Source organism: Canis lupus, chromosome 28 (assembly GCF_011100685.1).
Source record: "Canis lupus familiaris isolate Mischka breed German Shepherd chromosome 28, alternate assembly UU_Cfam_GSD_1.0, whole genome shotgun sequence".
Lineage (NCBI taxonomy): Eukaryota > Metazoa > Chordata > Mammalia > Carnivora > Canidae > Canis > Canis lupus.
Genome location: NC_049249.1, coordinates 27,063,473 through 27,083,986, shown reverse-complemented (window position 1 = coordinate 27,083,986; position 20,514 = coordinate 27,063,473). Strand labels below are relative to the sequence as shown.

Genomic DNA, 20,514 nt, shown 5'->3' with positions numbered 1-20,514 from the left:
CACAGGGAGGAATCTGTGGTTTCTGTGGAGGAATCTTGTCATTCCTGGTAATGAGGGGCAGCTCTAGAAACATCAGGGGAAGTTCTCAGGAAGCAATCATTATTCTCTTTTTTAAGGCCAAAGGTGCAAAGGTTGATACCTGTGTTTGGCAATCTTGTGTTAGGAAGGCTAAATCTCAAAGATACAAGGTCTGGTTTTGTGTGTTCTTCCTATATCATAAAATAGGACTTCCTCAGGTGCCTGAGTAGCTCAGTCGGTTAAGTGCCTGACTCATGATTTTGGCTCAGGTCTTGCCCTCAAGTTGTTGAGTCTGGCCCCTACATTGGGCTCCATGCTGGGCATACGGCCTACTTAAAACAAATACAAAAATAAAAACAAAACAGCATTTTCTGCAATACAGAGCCTCTTCTATCAGTGCAGGGGTGTCGGGGACCCAAGACATCCTCCTATAGGGCAGAAATTCACTGCTGCTTTTCATCCCTCTATCCCTGACAGCATGGCTGGCCAGTCTGAGGCTGGCCTTCCTCATGTCTCCTATCCCTAAATGCCCTAGTGAAAGAGTGACCCTGTACCTCTGGTATATCCAGGGGTGCTGAGAGCAGCAGCAGCAGCTGGCCTGTACACCAGCACTTGTGCTTAATGTCATTCTGATCTCTCTAGGTGTAAAGCTGATAAAGTCTTCTCGGCCCCGACACTTGTATCCAGCTTCAGCCTTGCCCAGGGTTTAAATGTAACTGTTCAAGTGCCATTTCTCACAAAAACTAGCTTGTGTACAAGTCCAGATCTCTATCAGGGAAGGCACATTTTGAAGCTTACAGGAGTTTTGGGATTGGAACACATGCATTTTGCCTACCCTATATCTGATTTGGCTAAGCAAATAGCTAAGTGGAAATATTGGGCTCTAGGAGCTGGGATCGCTCTCAATTAGCCCAGGCTTCTTCTTCTTTCTTTCTTTCTTTTTTTTTTTTCAAGATATATTTATTTATTTATTCAGAGAGAGAGAGAGAGAGAGGTAGAGACACAGGCAGAGGGAGAAGCAGACTCCATGCAGGGAGCCCAACGTGGGACTCCATCCTGTCCATCCTGGGCCTCCAGGATCACACCCCAGGCTGCAGGCGGCACTAAACCGCTGCACCACCAGGGCTGCCCTAGCCCAGGCTTCTAAATTTATGTGTACATGAAGGACACAACTCTATAGCTGATACGCTTGTTGAGAAACTGAGGAAAGATGTTCCAGAAGCAGCCTGAGTGTGCTGGGTTTCCCACCTGCCTCCACCTGCCTCCACAGACTCACAGCATCCCATGGATAGGAGCCAGGTGGGAGAACACCTCCCAGGGAGAGGTGGCTTGGTGCCACAGAACACCACATAGATATAGCTGTATTTATTTTGCAATTGCTACAGGAGACATAGCTGCAGATTAAGTTGCAGAGACACAGTGGAGGTCCTGAGTAAGGAATTTTAATGTGAAAATGCCAGGGTTTAAACTTAATCCTTGAGCTAACTGGTGTAGTCCTTCAAATGGGGATCTAACAGGAGTTACACCAAGGCTCTGAAGGGTAAATGTGTGAATGCATTTGGAACCAATTTAAAGCTAGAAATGAAATGAGTGGGAACACTTGCCAACATACCATTAAGATAAAACATAGAGGTTCACTGAGGCATGTAGATAGGCTCACAGATGCCTGTTCTGCTGTTTGCTTCCTCTGCAGCTCTTGGGAGGCCACGGGGATGAGGGGGTGGGCCTTTGTTTTAGCCTACCTTGGAAGTATCTGTGCTAGGCCCACCCGGTAAATCTTGCCTAGGTTGATTTTGAAGTTACACTGGGGAACGAACGAGGGCAAGAAAAGCCCTCTTGTCAACAAGATCCTTGTGTAATCAGGTAGGAGGCCCCAAAGGGTTACCCACCAGAAGGCACCTCTTCGGGACTGTGCTCCTGAGACTGACCAGAACCAACCAGAAAGCCAGGATTTGCTAGGAAAATAAGTTGGGGTGTGGATGGGTTGTCAATGTGAAAGGTTTCACTCACTGAATTCCAAGCCTGATCATCAGAAGTGCTTGGGTGCTTTGTAAAAACACAGATTCTAAGGGGCTGGGACAGGACCCAGGAATCCAAACTTTTGTTTTTGCTTTGTAAAGTGTGTTCTCTAGGGGCTTCTGATGCCCCCTAGGTTTGGTCACTACTTGAAGGAATGAACTCTTCAAACACTTTAAAACATATTTGCATAGAAGAGTAAACAATGTGCTAATCTTAATTAAAATAAGTTGCCTAAGAACCCTTAACCAAACAAATTATTAACCCGACTTGACATGAAGCACCTTTTTGAATGAAGCAAAACATCATTAAAAATTTATATATATATATCATCTGGATTCACATATCTGACTAATTAAGATGGTCAGTCCTTCTCTCCATCATCTTCTGGAATATGGCTACACTTAATTCTGGACATTCTGTCCTGGCTACTGGCTTTTTCTCCAGAAATGGCCTCAGCTTCTGGCTCCTGTCTTTTTGAAAAGGAACACTCTGTAAACTCAAAGTCCTGCCATTATTATTCATGCAGCTTTTGTTTCTCTTCCCCAAAGAAACAATTGAGCTGTAGCAGATGAGTGATGTTTGCTGGGCTGTGGTGAAGGTAAAAGCCACTGCAGGTGGAGCAGCTTAATGGGGTATTAATTGGGAAGCAGGTGAAGGCAAATAGGTAGCACAGCAGGTATGTAAATAGGCTCGTGGGAGGAAAAGCATTGAATTTTATGCTCTTTAACTAAAAATAAAGACCTGATATTTAGCTTATCTTTGCTGAAATCCTGCACTGTGAGGGCCCTGACAACTGCCAACATCATCAATGATTCATTATTATCTCAGCATCATTCAGGCTACTTAATAGGATCCTCAGCCTCTTCATTTTTCATTGTTTTAGCTGATTCTTTGGCTTCAGAATGCATACTTTTCCTTCTTTTTATGTACAGCAGAGGCCAGAATAATTTTGTTAGCTGGTGTAGTGGAAGTAACATTTGAGCCACTAGCCTGCCTTCTGGTGGCATGCTTTTTGCTCTAGCTAATCGGAGAAACACAGCAAACGTACAGCATGACTATGGCTAATGAGCCTGCCAAGAATGCGTACATCCAAATGAACAATGTCCTTCAAAGTAGTCACCTTGAGAAGCAAAACACTTACTTCAATGCTATCATTGGCTAAAAGCTTTTCAAGAAAAGCCACTGCACTGATTGTTGTCAGAGTTGATTTGTAAGTCACCCATATGAAAAAATCCTTGTGTATATATATATCACTGATTTTCTACCCCTGAGCATTGTACAGCATTATGCCTGCTATATTACCACATTTAGTGCTAAGTGACACTTGATTTTTAAAATCCATCCATGCAGAGATTTGCTGTTGCTCAGAGTATCCCAAAGAATATGCCTCAGGCTCCTAGGGAAGAGTTTTGAGAAATATCTGGAGTGCTGGCAGCCTCCTTGGGATAAGAGTCCAGCTTCCCAGAGAGATTACTTTGCCTGGAGCACACTTAGAAATTTCTAAATTTGAGTATGCCAGTTTAAAAGTTTGGACATATTATTTTGAGGCTACCTTTTTATTTAATGGTAACTTAGAAAAGTAACGAAAATAAACCTTTGCATATTTCCCCTGTAATTAGTCCTCTCTGAGGTGATACGTTAGCAGAAGAGTACAGAGGGACCTAAGATTCTTCGTTACTTGGTTGGCCCAGTCAGTGTTTCCTCTGGGGAGAAGTAGCACTAGTTTTGAAGATGTGTTTAGCCTTTTACCGTTGACATGGCTAAATATTAGTGAAGCTACAGTTTGTACCCCATAAAATGAATCTGCATTATCATGCAGATCTTTTCCTGTAGTTGAAATACTCATTAATTGTACTGCTAATGAGATGTTAGCAATTAAATACCTTTAATTAATGAAAATCAGACAAAAGCAAAGGGCTGCTGTCTGTGTCTTCATAAAAATAGGGAAAATTTTTGTAGATCTCATCATGAATTTCTTTCTGTAGAAGGACCATGAGTCTGAGTTCTTTGGGATCAAATGTTCTGGTCCAGAGAAAGTCATTAAAATAGTTCACTTTTAGAAAATGAAAGGATTAGGCATTTGGGGGGATGTTATAAAGATTATCTGAGATTGGGAAAAAAAATACTCCTAACCGGGAGCCAGTTCCTACATGTAATAGCAAATTTCATGGTTGAAGATGCAACAGGATTGAGTACAATTAATAGTTCTGAAGCCGTCGTTGAATTCTGGGGTAGGCCCTGAACACATAATTAGATTATTAAAAATGGCCTGTCTTAGGCCGACTATTACTAAATTGAAATCCAATTATGGCTTTATGATTTTGCTGAAAAATATTTAGCTGTTTTGCTCGAGTCCTCGGAGAAGATCATTTCCTCTTTGCATCAGAGTTTGCGCATGTCACAATACATTTTCCAAACAAATCTGACCTTAATTATCTCAGAATCAATCTTACATTAGATAACATATATTTTAATGAGTGTTTTTATGTGTAATATCATAATTGTGTCTCTCCATACTTGAGGAATTAAAAGATGACGAGAGAAAATTTTGCCGAATATCTTTTTAATGAGAGGCATGCATATTTTAGAAATAACAAAATTGCGCCATCTTAATACATGGAAAGCTGTTGTATGTGCCTGAGTGTGCTGCAAGACAAACTTGGTTCGGCTTTCAGTAATTGGCATTGGAACTGTAATAAAGCAGTTGTTTGCAGAGAGATGGGCTCAGAAATTTCATGCACTCCTGCAGTGTGGATTTAAATGCTAAGTTAAATATTTATGAACCCGAGATTTTTATAATCGATCATTGTGTGATTTATACACCGTAATTATAATTAGGTTGAAAGAGATTTTAAAAAGCCAGTTTCCTGGTAGCCAAGGCCATTAAATAACGTGATGCTGCCAAAACAAAAATTAGGTGGGAACCCAGCCACCGAGTTCTGAGCGCCTGTCCCCATATTCCATGTACAATGAGGCACGGCACCTCACCAGCCATCTCACCTGGGCAACCACTCCTGCATCACCTGCTATCATTTTTCATGCCTTTATTTCAAACCTAGTTGAACATAAACAAGAGAAAACTTCGGAGATCCAATGTATAACAAAAGGAAAAGGTGGAGGAGGTTGGAAAGGTTAATTAAAAATGTAATGATCCCATTTGCTGAGACAGCACTATTAATCATCTTGCAGCAGCAAGCATGTGACTCGCACACCACTTAAAGGAGGCATCTGATTTTTTAAGGTATGGATGGGGGTGGTGGGCCCCAGGGTGCACATTATGGACATGGAAGCTCTACAGGGTGAGCCTGGGGTGAGGGAGCATCTGGTGAGGAGCGAGCATCGGGTGAGCCCATGACCTGTGGTTAACATTGGGCACAGTCTTCACCAGACAGAAGGGTTATTTCCAAATTCACAGGTCTTCAGAATAATTCAGTCACTGTGAACCCCAGAGAAAACTTCGGCATGGCTCAGGTTTAATGTAGTCGTGTAAGGTAGGAAAAAACCAAGCAAGGAGGAAATCCATCATTGTGTAATACAATATGCCTGGAACGGTGTATGAATGACAAAATGAGCTCCAAAGAGCCAACATGTGTGTTTTAAATGTAATTTTTAGCACCCGGGCTGGAAAAGGCCAAGCTCTTGAAGGATCGATTGCAAGGGTCACAACCTGTATGATCAGATTTGCCATCTGATGCACATGGATATCAGAAGACCAAACTGTAAATGTAAGCTTCCAGAAAAACCTGTTCTTCCCCTCTAAAGATCTTGGAGCTTTTGCCCATTTTTTTACTTGCTGGAATAACACGTTAGAGGAATCCTGTTAGAAGAAGAACACTAGTTATGCTAACATGGTAATTAATCAAGCCAGAAAGAAAGAGGAAACCGGTTGTGAATTCACTTCTGCAGCCCTAAAAAAGAAAGGCAGAAAGATACCCAGAAATCGGCAGGCATTCATAAACAATGTTCTCTCCCTATGTCTTGTGAACTTTCTGCTTAATAAACCACATCTTCATGCAGGCCATGCAAATTTTAATATATTTACTGTTTTATTCCACCTCATAATCTATAGAAATGGATTTCTAGTTGTTTCCATCTGTGTTTCATCCTGAATCATTTTGACTGGTTAGCTGGCTCCAGCATCTGCCAATAATGGTGGCATTTTCTAAGTGTAAATAATGAGGGGCTGTGGCCATAGTGATAGCCTCTTTGATTTGGGACAGTGTGAGGATTGTACTTGGGATAAAGGCAGTTCCTTGCTCCAGAGGAATTTAAAATGTGAGAGCTTCTTCCAGTGCATAATTCATGCCTGACACCTCCACATCTCCCAGTGTTGGAGGGATCTTTTACATTTGCTCTGCCTGTAGGTCAGGGTTGAAAATGTCGGTCCATGTACTCTTTGGAACAGCAAATAGCTGAGAGAGTGCTGGGATTTTTTTTTTTTTAATGTTCTGTCCCTGATCATCAAGTTTTATCCCATATACCTCCTGTAATAATTAGAAAATACATTTAAAAAATTATAACCCTCAAATCAAAGAACCTTGAGGCTTGAGGGGACCTTCGATATATCATCTCCCAAGTGGGGAAACTGAGGTCCACTAGGGGTAAAGCTGACTTATATGAAGACACTCAGATGACTGAACCACATTTAAAATCCCTGAGTCCTAATTGATTGTTTTCTCAGCAACACCTGACCCTTTTTATTTGAATACGTGGTGTCTAGGAGCTGGCCCTCCCATTGCTATGCAGGTTATACCTCCTGTGCCCAAGAAAACAGGAAATAAGTCACATCAGATGTGATCACAGCCAAAGAGGCTTAGAATGATGATAGAGAAAAGCAATAAGTAACCTGCAAAGCAACAACATGGTTCTATCTAACTTTGAAGAGAAAAGCTTGTTCAATTGCATTCTCTAGAATACAGTGCTAGGCTGATGCTGGAAAGGAGCTCCTTAGCCTGCACAGCCCACACACATGCGTCCTCCCACAAGAAAAAAGGATTTCTAGTAAACAGCCTTCATTCTGAGAATACTTCCCATTCAGGCAGCATCCCAGACATTCTACCAAGTTAAAGAATGAATAACAGCAGATGGAGGGAGAGATTAGAGATGGAGGGGAGGAGGGGAAAGCTGCATTTTAGTGCCGAGCTCTAAAATGAGCTGTGGAGAGGATGGCACTCAGAGTTATGGCAAAGCTGTCCGGAAGCCTTCCCACGCAGGCGAGGAGGCGCGTGTGCCCAGACCATAAAACACAGGCGTGCGCCTGCTCCTCCATGCGGTGTGTGAACTGATAGGGAATTGAGTGTGACTCAAGTGGCCTAAATTGAATCATTCTGAATGTTCTTCCCTCTACCCTCAAGTCATCAATGTAGCATTTCTGTGTGTGCACTCGGGGTTCGGGGGGTATCAATCAAATAGATACAGGGGATCAGTCTTCTTACCGAGTGAAAACTCAACTCTCACTTATGTGTCAGGAGTGTTTAACCAAGAAAGGAGGCTAAGTGGTGCTAAGAGTTGATTTCCGCATTCTGTGCATATTAAACTTTCTTTTTATTTTAATAGGGTATACATGAATCTGGGTTGGGTTTTTTTCCCCCCAATCATCTATTTGAACATTTTCAAACATGTAGAGAAGATTTTACAGTTAACCCATGTAGATTCTATCATTAAATTAGATTACAGTTGGTTTGTAAGCATCCATCTATCCATTCTTCTTTCCACCTATCAGGTAATCTACATTTCTAAAATGCAGATGTCCATATACTTCCCCTACATGCTTTAGCATACCTATCAGTAACCAGTTTTTAATATTTGTTTAGTTTTTCTCCTTTTGATGTAAAATTTATATATGTACAAACCTTAAGTGTACCCTTCTGTAGGTTTTTACTCAAAGTTCTATCAGGATACAAGTTACCATCACTCCAGAAAGTTCCCTCTGGCCCCTTCCTAGCCAGTCCCCACCTCCAAACCCTAGAAACAACAATTGAGGAATCGATGTTTTTCATCACAAATTAGTTTTGTCTTCTCTAGAACTTGACATACATAGAATAATTCAATGTGTATTTTTTGGAAGAAGCTTTTTTCTTCCCCTTCAGCATCATATTTTTGAGATGTATCCATGCTATTGTGTGTATCACTAGTTCATCTTTCATCTGTTCTTATCTATGAGTGGTATTCCACTGCGAAAATAAACCACATCTTGTGTAACCACTGTTTGTCCAGTTTTTGGTTATCAATATAGTGTAATCATACTTTTATCCATGTATTTTTATGGATGTATATTCTCATGTATTTTGGATAAATACCTAGAAGTAGAAATGCCAGGTCAATAGAGTAAGTGATGTGTTTACTTTTATTAAAAAGTTGCCTAATATTTTCCCAAAGTGATTGGACCATTTTATACTCCCACCAACAATGTATGAGATTCCAGGGGCTCGACATCTTTGACAATATTTGGGATTGTCAGACTACTTTTAACCACTGCAGTGGGTGGGTGTATCTCATTGTGGCTTTCATTTACATTTATTTCCCTGATAACTACTCATGTTGAACACTTTTCATGTGCTTACTGGCCATTCATATATCTTCTTTTGTGAGTGTCTGCTCAAATATTTGGTCCATTTTTCAATTGGGTTCTATATTACTGAGTTTTGGGTATTCTACGTATATTTTTTGGATACTGATCCTTTGTCAGATGTGTGTTTTACAAACATTTTCTTCTAGTCTATGATTTATCTATAACTTTTCTTCATTTTTTATCAGTGTGTTTAATGAGCTGACGTTTTTAATTTTGCTGAAATCTAACTTGATTTTTTTCTTTTATGTTATGGCTTTCTAAGAAGCCTTTGCCTACTTCTAAGATTATCTTGATTTCTTATTAAAAAATTGTAATTTTGGCTTTTAGGTTTATGTCTGTGATCCATCTTGTATTAATTTTTATTTATAGTATGAAGTAGGGGGGGTTGTTATTGTTTTTTACATTGATTTTCAATTATTTTAATATATGTTGAAGAGACCTTCTCAGATATTTTTTCGGTGGTTTTGTGAAAAATAACTATAGATATGCAGGTATTTAATCCAAGTTCTGTTTCATGTTCCATTGTTTGATTTGTCCATGCCTATGCTGTACCACACTGTCTTGATAAGTATAATTTTGTGGTAAATCTTAAAATCAGTATAAACTCCTTCAACTTTGTTGTTCTTTTTCCAATCGTTTTGGCTTATACTATGTCCTTTGCATTTCCATATAAATTTTAGAATCCACTTGCCAATGTCAAAACATATTATGATTTGAAGATCATTGATATCTTAATGATATTGAGTTCTCTGATCCATGAATATGGTATGTACTTCCATTTATTTAGGTCTTCCTTAATTTTCTCAGCAATGCTTTTTAGTTTTCAGTATGGAGATCTTGCATATCTTTTGTTAAATTCATTAAACACCCCCTTTTTGGTTCTCTTATAAATGGAATTATATTCTTAAATTTTGTTTCCTAAAATTTTGCTGATAGTTTACAAAAGTGCAATTGATTATTTTATATGAAATTTTATATCCTTTGACTTTGATAAATACACTTATTGATTCTAGTAGTTGTTTTGTAAATTCTTTAGGATTTTCCAAGTCATCTGCAAATAGAAATGTCTTCCTTTCCAATCTTTATACCTTTTATTTCTTTTCATTGCTTTATTGCAATGGCTAGGACCTCTAGTACAATATTAACTACCAGTGTTAAGAATGAATATCCTTCATTTGTTCCTGACTTGATGGGGGAAAAGTCAATATTTCACTATTAAATATAATTTTTACATGCAGTTTTTTTTTTATAGATGCCCTTTATCAGATTAAGAAGGTTCTTTACTATTCTTAGATTGCTCAACATTTTTTTATTATGGAAGGTGTGCTGAAATTGGTTGAATGCTTTTTCTTTGTCCATTTAAAAATAATCATATGGTTTTCTTCCTGTCTGTTTATATGGTAAATTGCATTAATTTTTAAATGTTAAACCAGCCTTGCATTTGGGGATAAACCGAAGCTGGTTTTGGTACATTGTCCTTTTAACATATTGCTAAATACTATCTACTGAACATTTTGACTCTTAAGAAATATTGTTCTGTAATTTTCTTTTTTTTGTCTTTATCAGGTTCTGCTATTTGGGTAATACTGGCCTCACATATCAAGTTGGAGAAAGGTTCATGAGAATATTTTATGTAAATGAGAATCAAAAACAAAAAGCACACTGACCTGTGACCTAGACATCAATTCATAGTTTTTTGGTTTTTTGTTTTTTTTTTTCCTCTCTGAATGTTCCAGGTGTGCATTCTGGAATTTGTCACAGCCTCTGAAATAATGGTAGAGATGGTGCACTGGCAGGGTTATATATCAAGGAAAACAGAATCAGCTGAAAGTGAGTTTGAGTCACAGCAGTTACTAAATGAAGTAAACTTTAAGCAGTTGGTTTGGACATAAAATGATTCAGTCTATTCCCACTTTGTAGAGAGCTTTTCCTTTGAAATACTGCTTTTTTGATAATAGTAAGAAAAAATAGTAGTTTATATAATTTTAACAACTTTAAAAAGGAAGCTGACATTATTATAATAAAGCAGGCATACACTGGACCATTTTTTCCCTTTTTGTTTTCTTAAGATAAATTAACATACAGAGCTGTATAAATTTGAAGTGTATGGTGTACTGACTTATGTATATTGCGAATTGATGATCCCAAGTTTAGTTAACATCTGTTACCTCGTATAGGAATACACACAAAAAAAGAAGAGAAATGTCTCTGTGTGTGATGAGAACTTTTAGGATTTACTTTCTTAGCGATTTTCAAATATAATGTAGAACATTGGTTAACTATAGTTATCATGCTGACATTTCCCATTACTTGTTTATCTTATAAATGGAAGTTTGTACCATTTGACTATCTTCATTCAGTTCATCCTTCTCCTGCCTTTGGTAACTACAAAGCTGGTTTTTTTTTTTGTTTTGTTTTGTTGGTGTTGTGTTTTTGTTTGTTAGTTGCCACATAAAAGTGAGATCATACTGTATTTGTCTTTCTCGGTCTGACTTACTTTACTTCACAGGGCAGGATTTCCTTTTTTATAGCTGAATAGTATTCCATTGTGTGTATCTACACCACGTTTTCTTTACCCATTCATCTATTGACAAATACTTATGTTGTTTCCATGTCTTAGGTATTATAAATAACGTTGCAGTGAAAATAGGGGTTCAGATACCTCATCGCCATAATGATTTTGTTTCCTCCAGATGCCTAGAAGTAGAGTTGCTGTATAAAATGATAGTTTTATTTTTAATTTTTCAAGGAAATACCACACTGTCTTTCAAGGTTGTGCCAATTTACAGTCCTGCCTACAGTGCCCAGGGTTCCTTTTTATTTACATCTTCACCAGAATTTGTTATTTCTTGTCTTGATATTAGCCATTCTAACAGTTGTGCAGTGATACCTCATTGTGTTTTTGATACCCATTTCCTTAATGATTAGTGACATTGAGCAACTCTTCAAGTACCTGTTGGCCATTGGAATATCTTCTTTGGGAAAATGTCTATTTAGGTTCTTTGCTCATTTTTAAATGGAATTATGATGATGATGATGATGATACTACTGAAGTGTAAGAGTTATTTATATATTTTGGATATTAACCACTTATAAAATATATGATTTGCAAATATTTTCACTCATTTCATAGGCTGCCTTTCATGGTATTATCGGTTTCCTTTGCTTTGCAGAAGCTTTTTAGTTTGATGTCATCCCATTTGTTTATTTTTGATGATGTTGCTTGTGTCATATCCAGAAATTCATTGCCAAGACCCACATCAAGGAGCTTCTCTCTAGGCCTATTTTTTTAAAACTTATGTGTTACAAAAAAAAAAAAACAAAAAAAAACTTATGTGTTACACAGACTGCTTTAAGAGAGAAATAGGGCAGCCTGGGTGGCTCAGTGGTTTAGCGCTGCCTTCAGCCCAGGGCCTGATCCTGGAGCCCCGGGATCGAGTCCCATGTCAGGCTCCCTGTATGGAGCCTGCTTCTCCCTCTGCCTGTGTCTCTGCCTTTCTCTCTCTCTGTGTCTCTCATGAATAAATAAATAAAATCTTTTTTTAAAAAAAGGAGAGAAATAAATTTTCTGGACCTTATGTGTTTTTATTATTTTTGTTATAATTTTGACACTTATGAACATGGAACTATAAACTTTTATTTTGTAATTTTACACAACTATAAAAAACACGCACAAATTAAACATGAACAGAAGTTTGAAAACAATGAAGTGCACATTAATTTAATGTAAGGACTAATACTATTTTTCTGAAGCTAAATTGGTGCTTACAGTTGGAATATACTCCTGTTTCAGTAGAAGTTGTTTTGAGTTGAGCAGGCCTATGTTACTGGGTATCATGTGATAACTTGATTCTTCTGCCATTTGAATGCCATTTGCATTCAAACTTCCGTTCATATATCATTGGTTACGTCATTTAACTATTAAGTGCACCTCTGCACCTCTATTCTTTTCTTCTTAGATAGAGATTGTAAAGCACCATTCAATACCAGAACAAGTGTAAATGTAGGCAGTAAAACTATGTCCCAATATGTAGCCTGCAGGGCCTAATCCAGATGATCCAGAATTTGGTCATTAAATTATTGTAGATTGTCATTAGAAATGCATAGTTTGTAAATTTTATATGGACCTCTAGACCTTCAAGAATATAAATCACTATTTGCTGATGGGCCCAACAACACATTAAAAGTCTCAAAAGAAGGAAAAGACCAGATGTGTTACCAAGGCCTCTAGGCCCTGGCGATCCTGTCAGAGCACACAGTGAATATTTCATTTCTTGAGTCCTGAGGAGCATGAGTGTGACACAGAGGAGCCAGTGAGAAGCTGGTCTGGGAAGGTCACAATGGAGAAAATGCACCAGGTGTGCTTGTTAAACCAGCAGGGATATATGTGCAGCCGCTGGCTTCTTGTACTGCTCACTGAGGAAGGGCCGAATGTCTTGTTTATTGCCTTTCACATTAAATTGTTAGATTCAGATGTCATCGCAGAAACATGAACCTGAGGCATAATGGTATTGCTCGTGGTGCCAGGGTATAATTTTGTGATTTCAGACTTTTGCATACTGGGCTTTCTTAAAGCAAGACACATCATCAGTAAAACAGAAAGTCTTTTTTCTTTCCCTGAAATGTAAGACTTGCTTTAGGTGCTCTTTACTTATTTACATTTTTTTGGAAAAAATTTTAGTGAGAACATTTAACATGAGATTTACCCTCTTAATGGATTTTTAAGTGTACAATACAGTACTGCTAACTCTAGGCATGATATTGTACAGCAGATTTCTAGGACTTACTCATCTTGCATAACTAAAGCTTGATGCACCTTGAACAGCAACTCCCCACGTCCCCCTCCTCCAGCCATTAGCATTCTACTGTCTGTTTCTCTGACCTTGAATTTTTTAGAAACCTCATGTAATTGGAATCATATAGTGGTTGTCCTCCTGTGACTGGTTTATTTCACTTAGTATAATGTCCTCAAGGTTTATCCCTATTGTCACACCTAGGGCAGGATTTCCTTCTTTGTTTAAGGTTGAATAATATTCCATGTGCCCTTCGGATGTACACTAAATGACTACCCTGACTTTTGGACCCACCCAGCCCACTTGGACGTTCTCCTCTATTATTGGTTCTCTAGCATCTTGTAATTTCCCAACTGCCTTCATGGCCCCCACCAACTGGGGCACAAAGAGAATGCAAGGGGGTTCCAGAACCCAAGCACGGGCTGAGGGCTGAGCAGGAACTTAGTGGCAGGGTAGGGGGAGGACAAATGCTACAATTGAGTGGTGTTATCTGCTGCCTCTTTGCTGTGTCTAGAGAGTCACTGCTACACTTAATGATAGTTTTCCAAGGATCACCTTATAACCTGGCCCTAGAAGCTTTTTCCATCACTTCCCTCCCTTGTGAAAACACCTGTATTGTGAGGTCAAGCCACATTTACCTTTTCTTTTCATCTTTTAACTTTGTGCATTGGGCCTGGCCCTGCCAATCCACTTGGCTGCTGCAGTGGGCCCTGCCTCCCCTATGCTCTCAGTGCACACACAGTGAGCCACACAGTGAGCAGCTTGGCAGTGGACAGCCCTGTTTTCTCTGAGCATGAGCACAGAGAGCTTGGGTAGAAGGCAACATATGTTTTGTGAGATTCCTGAGGCCTATGGTTTGTAAGCCCATTGAAATTCTATCCAGAATCCTAGCTGAATCTTTCTAGTTTGCAGCCTCAATACGCATAGATTCCACATTTTGTATGTGGCAAGTTAAGTGGTAATTGAGGTTTGCAAATTTTCATGTAATTTATTCTGGTTTTCTTCCAATGGCCTGTGAGCTAGAACTTAAATACAGCTTCGTTGTAGTTGCTTCTTCCTGTTTAGAGAGCTGGCATAATATTTTGTCTTCTGGGCTCAAATAACCATGTAATTACTCTGTAATCATATAGTAATTAGCATGTACTATATGCATTTATTACATAATTATATTCCTGGAGGATTGCATGGCAATTATACTTACATTCAGCATATCATTTTATATACTATATAATGAACAAGTATATAATTTGTTGCTTTTTTTCTTTTATCCTAATTTCAGTGTACCAACCAGGAGCTGGAAACTTACTCTCCTGTTGCCTTGTTTATATATAATCGGGCAGGTGCCTGAGCTCCTTCTGCTCCTTTGGCTTCACTCGGTACCGCCTAATTATTCATCTAAAGGAGCGCTAGGGGCTTGTGGGCTGCCCCGGGCTCCTAGCCTTTGCACTCCTTATACTTTCTTCCTTGTCGTGAGCTCATTACCTATTAGCTTCAAAACCCAGAGTTGATCAGAGCTCCCAGCATCGCCCGGGAAACTGCTGGACCTCAGTTAGAACAGAAGGATGTGAGCGGCCGAGCCCCCCACACCGTGCTCACGCCTGCCTTTCTCTCCTTTGCAGTGGAGCACATTCCCAAAGGGAACAACTGCCTGGACGCCGCCAAGGCCTGTAACCTCGATGACACCTGCAAGAAGTACAGGTCCGCCTACATCACCCCGTGCACCACCAGCATGTCCAACGAGGTCTGCAACCGGCGCAAGTGCCACAAGGCCCTGCGGCAGTTTTTCGACAAGGTTCCGGCCAAGCACAGCTATGGGATGCTCTTCTGCTCCTGCCGGGACATCGCGTGCACTGAGCGGAGGCGGCAGACCATTGTGCCCGTGTGCTCCTACGAGGAGAGGGAGAAGCCCAACTGCCTGAATTTGCAGGACTCCTGCAAGACGAATTACATCTGCAGGTAAGCGGGCACCGGCAGCTGGGTGATTAATGAGCTGGCAAGGAGAACCTTTGCGGCTGCTTCAGTGGCCGAGCTCCTGTTTTCTGAGTTTCTCTGGGGTGGGTGGGAGTGAGGAGGCTGAGGGGAGGGCGGGCGGTGGAGTGGATGGGCCAGAAACTGACCTCTGCATTTGGCACAGGGTTCTTCCCAAGCTGCTGAGGCTTTTGTGCTGGGGAAGGTTCCCGTCTTTAACCTGGGGAATACTTTGAGAGGTGCTTGGTAAGCAAGCACAGAAGGTCACCTGAGGCCAGGTGAGCTTGAAGACTGGTGCCCACTCAGCAAGCTCTGAATTGGTGCTGGGAATCTCAGGGGGTTAATTCAGTCAGGCGGGGCGTGGTGGTGGTGCTGCAGATGGGAGGCTCTTGACTGTCAAGATCTAAATTCTGGGAGAGACCAGTGAGAGAAACTGAGCTGTGTCCAGCCCTGAAGTGAACTTCCAGAATGCCTGGATCTGTTCGGGGCCATTCAGTCATCCATGTGGCTAAGGAAAAGTGGGCAACCTCCTGTTCAGCCATGCTTCTGGATCTCAGGCCCCAGCAGAAACCCTGCTAAGCCTGGCCCTTTTGTTGAAAACAGTGGAGTCCGTTGCCCTTTTGGCAATGGAATTTTTTTGGAATTTTTTTTTGGAATTTATTTTAATTTTGAAGGAATCCATGAACACATTCTCTGTATTAAAAAAAAAAAAAAAAGGCAGAGAACTAGGTAGCTGTCCCCTTCACTCTGCTTCCACTTGCCCCCAACTGTCACTATCAGTAATTTGATGTGTATCCTTCTAAAACATGGGGTTGAATTCAGTTGCTGATGGGAGCAAGCAGATTCTGATAAGCAGACACCCAAGTCTTCGCAGCCTCGGGCAGTGAGAGTGCTGCGTTCAGACTCGCAGGTTGGATCACTGGCTAGAGGTTCAGATGGGGCATTATTTTGACAACATGTGTACTTTGTCCCCAGGATAGAGTCAGGAGCCTTCAAATGCTGTGTCTGAAAAAGTCCTATGTGCTCAACAAATGTTCACAGGTGGACCAGTAGATGAGGGTGTGACTGTATACTTGTTTGCTTATAGGCTTCCCATGTCTAAAGAGCAGAGAGCAAGGGAGGGAAGTGTCATCCGTTGGAGATTCTGGAGACCTGAGTTTCTGGTCAGTTGAAGTTTTACTTGGATAGAATAGCATCCCATTCTTTCCTTAAACTAGTCCTAATAGTGACCAAAGAAAATGAAAAGTCTTCATTATCTGTAGAACCCTCTCATGCTGAAGATTTTTCTGGAAGTAATATGCCACCACTTTTTTTTTAAGTTTTTGGCAGGTGACTTGCTATATGAGAAAGAATGTAGGTAACCATTTGTGCCCTGGGAGGAGTCAGGTGTTCCTGTGATGCCTCTCCTCCAAGGATTCTCTCTTTCCTAGACCTCTATTCCGTTGAGACCATCTTAGCTATGGGCTAGAAGCAGGGCCAGCTTGCTAGAAGGGAGGCAGGTCCTCCACCCTGCCATAACCTGGGGAAACCAATCAGCCAGGGAATAAAAGAACCCCCTGCTGGAGAGAATGTGGCTGAGGAGCAGGACACAGGGAAGAAGCATAGGAGTGGGTTGGGAGGGAGCAGAGATTCTGAACAGCCCTCCTGTGAAGACCCCTGGATCTGAAACTCAACTTCCTGGTGCCCCCTCATCTTTGAGCAGAAGATATCCCTCTTCTAGGAGCAGGACTGAGTTTTTAGGATCTTTGTTGGCTTAAAGCCAGACAGATACAGCTCCTCCTTATCTTTTCGGTAGATGTTATCCTGTTCACTGATGGGTCCAAGCCAGGCAGTCTCAAGACAGTAAGCTGTATGGGGAGGGAATGGAGCAGTGACGGGGATGGGGGAGGTGGGAGAGGTGATGGAGCCTTTTCCTTCTCTCCTCATGATGCACCTCTTGCACATGAGCTCCAGAGGAGGGTCTGCAACAGCTCCTATCCAGGCTGAAAGCCTGCTGTGAGCAGTTCATCTGCATTACTTGGCCTACTCTTCTCAAAATAGAGAACTCTTGGTGCACCTGGGTGGCTCAGTTGGTTCATTATCCAACTCTTGACTTCAGCTCAGGTCATGATCCCAGGGTTGTGGGATCAAGCCCCATGTTGGGCTCTGTGCTCACCCCAGAGTCCATTGGGGATTCTCTCTCTCCCTCTGTCCCTCCCCATGCTAAATAAATAAATAAATAAATAAATAAATAAATAAATAAATAAATAAATAAATAAATAAATAAAATCTATAGAGAATCCTTGGAGGATTGGTGTGAATTAGCTCTATGTCAGATTGCTTTTTTGCTGAGCTGTAGCGAGAAATAGCTGGGAATTTGGGAACTTGGTGCATTCTGGAAGAGATAGCAGAAGGAATGTGCAAATGACAGGGTGACTTGGGTGCTCTTTGGGGCTCAGACTGACCTGCTAGGAAGGATCTGGGAGTTATTTATGTTGAGACAGTCTCAGCAGCAGAGAATGGCCTCAGCGGATGGGGCAGAAATGTACTCGGGGAGCAGCAGGACAGTCCTGCCTGATGATGACTATACCCGGTCACACCAAGGTGGGGAGGTAGTGACCACAGCTGCCATGCAGCAGAGTGGAGGCACACGTGACTGCAAGGCCATCCGGAAATCCAGATCCGAGACCACCCTGGGGCCCTACCGAGTGAAATTTGTCTCAGCAAGATTGATGGGTTTTATACCCTGCCTTGAGTCTTCCCTGGAAAAGGGAATCGGCACCTTCCCCACTGGTACCCATCAGTAAGTGATTTAGCCTGTGATTTCTTTCCAGGGCCTGGACTTATTACTCATGATCACCTCCTCCCTGTCAGATGTGGTAAATGTAATTTAAGCTGCTGGGTAGGCTAGAGGTGTTTTCTTTCATCAGACTTTATTAATATCGTCTTTAATTTTATGCCTTTTATTCCATCCCTCCTCCATCCCTCCCGGGGAGGCCCTTGTGGCGCCGACTGCCCAGAGCAGCAGCTGGTACTTGCCAGAGCTGGGGCTTCTGCAGGTTTTGATGTTCCAGGCGCTCCCGACGCTTACCCACCTAGAGACCAGAGGCATCCCAGATAGGATGACTTAAGGCCTAATTTGAGTGTCCCGAAAGGGAAGGGACTGCAGGAGGAAACGGTGCTTCCTAAAAACAGTTTTCTTCGAAAGCTCACACTTTCAAATGCTCCGCTTGCATCTGCGCATCAACAACCATCAAAGAGCTGCCCCATCTCATTAAAACTCCCCTGTACTTGATAGTTTCCCACTGGCAGCACACGGGTTCCTCCTGCCAGGGGCCAGAGCTGCTTCTGCACAAAGTCTGTCTTGTGTCTTCAAACAGAGGAGATGCAACTTTAGCCTTCCTTTTTGACTTTCTTTTCTTTTTTCCTTTCCCTTTTAAAGAAGCCAACTGGTTCCTTTCCTCTTGGGGTGGTTGGGGCCTCCAAGCTTGTCTACAGAAAAGCAAACGCAGAGGTATTATGAGGAGGATGTGATGAAATTTAAAAGACACACATTCTTCCCCTGAAGCATGGTATCTCCCTTGCCAATTGTCCCTCTGGTTGCTTTCCTTAGTGCCTGGAAGGATGTCGGGGCTGGGTTTGGCCATAAAGGAGGCATATTCATTTATTCCTGTAAGTTGTTAGAGATGCATAATTTAAATCTCCGCCTTACCTCCTTTCCCCCAAACTCTGGTAGTTCAAAATAAACTCAGCACTTGAGCCCTGGCTCAGGGTGCTCAAATATGTTCATATCTCCTTTATGTTTCTAATTTACAAGGATACCTCAACTCTATTACCAAGAGATCTAGCATCTTCTTCTGGAGCATGCCCCCTTCTGTTCTCTTCTAAGAATGACAGAGCTCTACTCCAAAACCCTTTCTGCTTCCAATGCCAGGCAAAGGGGAACATGAGGCTACTGACCAGCTCCCCGACCTGTAGCTTTAGGTACTGAGTCATGGTATCGCCGTTGAGAACAACCCAGAGGATACTTGGTTTGGTGGCTGTGTCCTTGGCCATTCTGCACAAGCCACAGAGGTGCTGCATCCTTGGGTGCCGGAGTAACTTCGTTCATACTCAGTATGTAGGTGCTGTTTCCTAAAGCAGGACATGCTGCCCTGGGGGTGGGGCCCTGAGAGGTTCCAGCCAGAGCCAACCCACCAACTAAGACTTTTCCTTTATTGGCAGTACATTCGGAAGTGAATGTTGCAATGTTGCATTTCCTTCCTGCCTTCTTTCTTTCTTTTAAAGAATTTTTATTGTGGTAAGGAGCACTTGTCATGACATCTACCCTCTGAACAAACCTTTGACGGAATGATCCAGTATTGTCGTCTGTAGGCACAGTGTTGTACCGCAGATCTCTAGAACTCATTTAACTTCTATAACTGAAATTTATATACACTGATTAGCAGCTCCCTGCTTCCCCTCCCCCATTTCTCAGCAACCATAATTCTGTTCTTTGCTTCCATGATTTCAATGATTTTAGATACCTCGTGTAAGTGAGATCATGCAGTATTTGTCCTTCTGTGACTAGCTTACTTCCCAGCATAAATTCCTGGGTTCATCCATGTTGTCTTATATTGTGGAAGTTCTTTTCTTTTTAAGGTGAAACAGTGCTTGATCAGGGATAGCTCATTCCTTCTAGAAAGATTCTGATAATGCTGAACCTTAAAAGAGAAAGGTATCAGGGCCTCTGTTCCCTCTGTCCCTGAGACTTTCTTGGGGCCCTGCTGGAAATACACTTGCTCGTCCTGCTGCCTTGGCTCTGTGTCCCCATGGTTTCCAGGGATGATGATTTTGTTTAGGTCACCCTAAACGGATGGCCCTCCCTTTCCCCCAGGGACTGGAGATGCTACAGTTGTGTCCTGGAGACCTGGTTTTTGTTTTGTTTAGTTTTATTTGCTTTTAGCAGAATGAGGAAGGTCTCTCTGATACTGCTCCAGAAGAACAGCATAAGTAATTTTCAAAATACTGCCCTTGCCAGCACCACTCTCCACCCTAGGGCTGACTCTGTTATACTTTGACGAAATGTGTTGTTGTTAATTTATTAACTGGGCAGTTGGGAAACACATCACAACACCAGGCGGCAGATTTCTGCTCCAGTAACTTACATGGTTTGACAGTGTTAGC

At 41.5% G+C, this 20,514-nt stretch overlaps 1 protein-coding gene across 4 annotated transcripts in view; it reads left to right on the top strand.

Annotated features, from left to right (window-relative positions):
* Positions 1-20,514, top strand: part of GFRA1 (GDNF family receptor alpha 1) — a 203,101-nt gene that overhangs the window by 125,699 nt on the left and 56,888 nt on the right. For all 4 annotated transcript variants that reach the window (XM_038578891.1, XM_038578892.1, XM_038578889.1 and 1 more), the window contains one exon: positions 15,021-15,357. In XM_038578891.1, the coding sequence (XP_038434819.1) occupies positions 15,021-15,357 (337 nt within the window). The remainder of the gene's footprint in view (positions 1-15,020; positions 15,358-20,514) is intronic.